Below are 5,120 nucleotides of genomic sequence, written 5' to 3'. Positions count from 1 at the left end.
GTTGTGTATCTTTTTCTTCTACACTTTTTCCTTCCACTCAACTTTCTGTTAACATGCTTGGATACAGCACTCTGTGAACAGCCATCTTCTTTGGCAATGAATGTTTGTGGCTTACCCTCCTTGTGAAGGGTGTCAATGATTGTCTTCTGGACAACTGTCAGATCAGCAGTCTTCCCTATGATTGTGTAGCCTAGTGAACCAAACTGAGAGATTATTTTGAAGGCTCAGGAAACCTTTGCGGGTGTTTTGAGTTGATTAGCTGATTGTCATGTCACCATATTCTAATTTGTTGGTGGGTTTTTGTTAAATGTGAGCCAAAATCATCACAATTAAAAGAACCAAAAACTTAAACTACTTCAGTCTGTGTGCATTGAATTTATTTAATACACGAGTTTCACAATTTGAGTTGAATTACTGAAATAAATGAACTTTTCCACGACATTCTAATTTATTGAGATGCACCTATAGTTTATATTTAGTCATCTACATTGAAATTATATATGAAAAATTGATAATTGCAGTATGTAAAAACCATTAACTGACACAGTGGCATGCTTAATACTCTCTAATGAGGGAATGATTGTGGATTCAGTGAGACGTCATTTAGAGAAGTGCAGTCTCGCCTTCTTCCTTGAGTTGTGTGACTAAAAGGCCTGACCTCCTACATGACGATCTGTCACGCTTTCATTAACACACCTCTTCTGTGGCCATGGTAACAGGCCCAGATGGCCCAGCAGCTGCATGAGCGCATCCAGTCTTCCAGCATGGACATGAAGCTGGACGCTCTGAAGGATCTGGCCAACTCTTCACGAGACATCACCTTTGCTCAGGAGTTCATTAACCTCGACGGCATCTCACTGCTCACACAGATGGTGGAAAGTGGCACAGAGTAAGTCACTGTGTTTGTTCCTCTGGCTGCTTTTCCTTCTATATCTCTGTTTACATTACAGAGCTCTTGATATTCACTCATTTATGTGTCCTCTTAGCAGGGCTTAAGCAATTCAAACCCGAATAAAGGCACAGTCAGTGACTTGCACTGTATTCTGTGATGAAGCCTATTCAGATTTCTCAGTGATTTTCAATAGGGGTCTTCAAATCCCAATAGACATAATCTACCATTCAAAAGTTTATTTTTTTTAAACAAGAATTTTCTACTTTTATTCAGCAAACATTTATAAGGTTATAGAATATTTCTATGTAAATAAATGCTGTTCTTTTGAACTTTTTATTCATCAATAATCCTTAAAAAAATATGATAGTTTCCACAAAAAAGATTAAGCGGCACAACTGTTTTCGACATTGGTAATAAGAAATATTTCTTGAGTAGCAAATCAGAATATTAGAATGATTACTGAAGGATCATGTGACACTGAAGACTGAAGTATTCTCAGAGAGAACAACAGCAAAACAATTTGGCATCAATACTACATAGTGCCCCCCCCCCCCACCACCCCCCACCCTGGCCTAAAACACAAAGCAAAACAACACAACACAATGTCTCCTTAATCACAACCCAACATTGTGGCTTCAAAGCCAACACAACAAAGGGCAAGTGTCCTCAATCACAACACAAATAACAATGTGCCCTGAAATACAAAACGTGCTTTTAATCACATCAAAACACAACAGTGGGCCCACAAACACAACGAAACACAACTGTCCTTAAACACCTAGATGTCCTTAAATACAACATGCTCAAGAAACAACACTGAGGGCAAATAGTTGTGTTGTTTTGAGGCCAGTGTTATGTTGTGTCTGACAGCATGTGCTGTTGTGTTTGATCACACTTGTGTTTTGTTGTGTTTGGAGCCACAGTGTTGTGTTGTGATTTAAAACAACAGCACTTGTTGTGATTGAGGACTCTTTGTAGTGTTTTTTTTTATGCTGATATCAAAGCACAAACAATGCACCTTCCAATACAACACAACTCAATCACATCAGAGATGCACCATCCAAATAAACGGCAGATATTTTATAACATACACAGGTCTATTAATAATAAATGAAGTGTATACAATTCACTCCCTCCTCCAGTCTCCTCTGTGATATAAAGCAGCCGTGTGGCTTGACCATCTCCGTTGAAGGTTAAAGCGGAGATAGACTATCTGCTGAGCTGGCGCTTTTTCAACTTCTATACGGACGGACCCATGAGGAGGCCGAGCTCTGCCAGCAGACACAAACCGCCTTAGTAACGAGACAGAAACGCAGAAACGTGGAGGGAGAAAACTGGGACTGGAGAAACACACTTAGAGGCTGAGTCAAGGAATAATAATGCATTAAAGAAACACAAAGGAGCTAGGAGGATACAGTAGATACACTTTCAAGACAGTTAGAGAGAAGAAAGACAAGGTTGTCTATCAAACTGAATGTTTCCCCTCCGGCTGGTCAACTTCACAGACTAGTGCTTTTGTTTTCCTTTACATGCTAACTTAATTATGCCTGTCCTGCTTCATTTGTCAAGGTCGTACTACTCCGCTGACTCTTTTCACACTTCACGTAGTTGTGGAAGAATATTTATCTGAATTGCCTTATGCATTAATTTTCTTGTATAAGCATAAGGGATTTCCCTCTGGTGCTTTGCCGGTTGAGTGAAATTATTCTGCCGTTGGGATGTTGGTTTTACTTCACTGAATCAATAGCTGCGTTTTTACTTATCGGAGCTCTGCGCCGCCAGCCGAGGTGTTTCAACATTTCGGTACACTGGAGAGCTGACCATGGAAATCATTTCCATGGGTATGTTTTATATAAAGCAGCTCTGTGTCAACAGCTCCCGACCTCAAAGAGCCTATGTGTGGGTTTCTATGCAGTCCTTTCATACCGTTAAAAATCCAAGTGGACACGCACATGCACATAAATACACACTGTCTCACATTCTTGCCGTGAATTCCTGTTAGCCGCTGACCAGGCGATGATTATTCAAAAGACTTAAGCATGACGGCACTCTTGAGGGTATGGTGCGAGTATTCTTACATCATGGGGTATGAATGTTGCCAGCTTGAGGGTTGAATAGTTAGTGATGTAGTAGCTCCCTCTAATGGTCATGTGCTACTGTAGCACTCTGTTTGAGGTTGATGATAAGTTAAAAGTGCAAAAAGTAACTGTATAAAACTATTGATTGCCAGAGAAATATAAATAAAAAATTACTTAAGATACATTAAGCTTGTACTATTACTGAATGTTTATAATGTTAAAATGTTATATTTTTCAGACATACAGCAGACCAGCTGATTATTAAAGGGGTCCTATTATGCTCTTTTACAATGTCTTGAATTTGTTTTGGGGGTGTACTAGAACATGCTCTCATGCTTGGTGGTTAAAAAAACGCATTATTTTTTACATAATTTACCATAGGTGCGGGAAGTGGGGGTGCTGAGTGTGCTGCAGTACCCCCTGTTTTTTTTCTGTGGGCAACTGTTTAACGTAGGATAAAGCTCTTATCTGGGCTTCATTAATGGCTAATTCACTCTGTGCCAGTGTGCCCATCGTGAATTATCGTACATTAGACACAATATTTCAGGAAGGTGAAATTTTTTCCAGAGTACTGCTGAAACGTGAGCCATTTTGCCTTTGTTTTCCAGCATTTTTCCATTTCAGCAACAAAATGGAAACCTTTTACTGGTGTTCTCACTTCATGCACTTTATTTGTGTGAAAGAATCAGACACAAGCCTTGCTAAACAAAGACGCCTACACAGAAAATAAATAGCTAAAGTTTGGCTCACTGGCATTACTTTGCTCATGAGGAAATGTGTTATCACAATGTGATAATTAGCCATCCTACATCGCATAAATTAGTTGGACCTTTGGTGTCCAGATTCACCTCTCGTGCATTTTCTCAATAAATATCATTAAAATAAGTGCTATTTTGCTGATGTTTGTATGATGTGGATTTCTAATTGAAGAATCAGTGGATATTAATATCAGTGCGGCTTATAACAGATACACTAATCCCTTGTTATTTTAAAGGTTCGATTCCACTATAGCTGCATCAATTTCTGCAATTTTTCAGATAAACTTAAAATGGTTGTAGAAGTGAAATATTTTGAAGAATGTTTTAACTGGTTTTGTCCATACAGTACAACATTTAACGCCATAAAATTTCATTGTATATATATAGACAACAGTTTTTTTGTCATTTCAGTATTTTTTTGTGTTGCACAAAAAGAAGAAAGTAATCCAGGTTTGGAATGACTTGAGGGTGAGTAAATCATGATAGATTTTTAATTTTGGAGTGAGTGAATAACATCTGAGTGAAATTATCAAATAAATAAATAAATAAATGAATGAATTAATTAATAAAAAGTAGGACCGGGACTTGGTTCAGGCCACTGGATGTTGATTGGATGCAGGAAGATTGTCGATTGTAAGGAAGGGTTTAAGTGGACTAAATTATTGAAGAAGTCCAGCATAAATTAATGGAGAAGTCTGTTGTTTCACTAGAAGGTCGAGTTGCAACATTTTAATTAAAAGTTATGAGGTCAAAATGTACAAAAATAAAATACATGCATGAATGAATCATTCACAGTGAGATTAACAACCTGTTTTCATAGGCACGGGAAGTGGGGGTGCTGAGGGTGCTGTAGCACCCCCTGTTTTTTTTCTGTGGGCAACTGTTTAACTGTTGGGAATAAAAAAAAAATCGGAGTGTCTATTTACACTAAAAGTGCAAATAGCCCGCCTTGTTGGCAGAGGCTATACTAACTCCACCCAATCGTGAGATTCAGTGGCGTAGATGGGAAAGCCAGCGTGTGTCAAATGGCGCTTTTCCACTGCCTGGTACGACTCGGCTCGGTACGGCTCAGTACGGCACGGCAAGGTACCAGGTACTGTACCCAGTGGAAAACCCCCCAAAAGTGACCCGTACGGAGCCGTACCGTGCCGTACCATGCAGTGGAAAAGCGCCAAAAGACTACTCCTTTTGACGCGATCGACGCGTGTTCGAATCTGCCTTTTAGCAAACTTTTTTTCTCCCTTTTCAAATGTCAAATCACATCAGAAAAGCATTTATTTTTAATAAAAATGAAGGAAATAATAAAAAAGTTGAAAATAAAGTATCGGGTAGGGTTAGGGTAGGGAGGGCTTTTGTCCCAATAAGGTGGCATCCATTTAATAATTTGAATTA

At 39.0% G+C, this 5,120-nt stretch overlaps 1 protein-coding gene across 6 annotated transcripts in view; it reads left to right on the top strand.

The window, feature by feature from the left end:
* The window catches only part of elmo1 (engulfment and cell motility 1 (ced-12 homolog, C. elegans)), a 93,814-nt gene that overhangs the window by 37,187 nt on the left and 51,507 nt on the right, over positions 1 to 5,120 (top strand). For 5 of the 6 annotated variants that reach the window (XM_016515050.1, XM_016515028.1, XM_016515034.1 and 2 more), the window contains exon 6: positions 720 to 889. In XM_016515050.1, coding sequence (XP_016370536.1) covers positions 720 to 889 — 170 coding nt within the window. Of the gene's footprint in view, positions 1 to 358; positions 364 to 719; positions 890 to 5,120 lie in introns of those variants that run through there. The other variant, XM_016515041.1, reaches the window with a different exon arrangement.

The sequence above is a fragment of the Sinocyclocheilus rhinocerous genome, unplaced genomic scaffold (genome assembly GCF_001515625.1).
Source record: "Sinocyclocheilus rhinocerous isolate Xijiao unplaced genomic scaffold, SAMN03320098_v1.1 scaffold492, whole genome shotgun sequence".
NCBI classification, from domain to species: Eukaryota; Metazoa; Chordata; class Actinopteri; order Cypriniformes; family Cyprinidae; genus Sinocyclocheilus; species Sinocyclocheilus rhinocerous.
The sequence above is the reverse complement of the archived record's forward strand: the minus strand, read 5'-3'. Positions and strand labels throughout refer to the sequence as shown.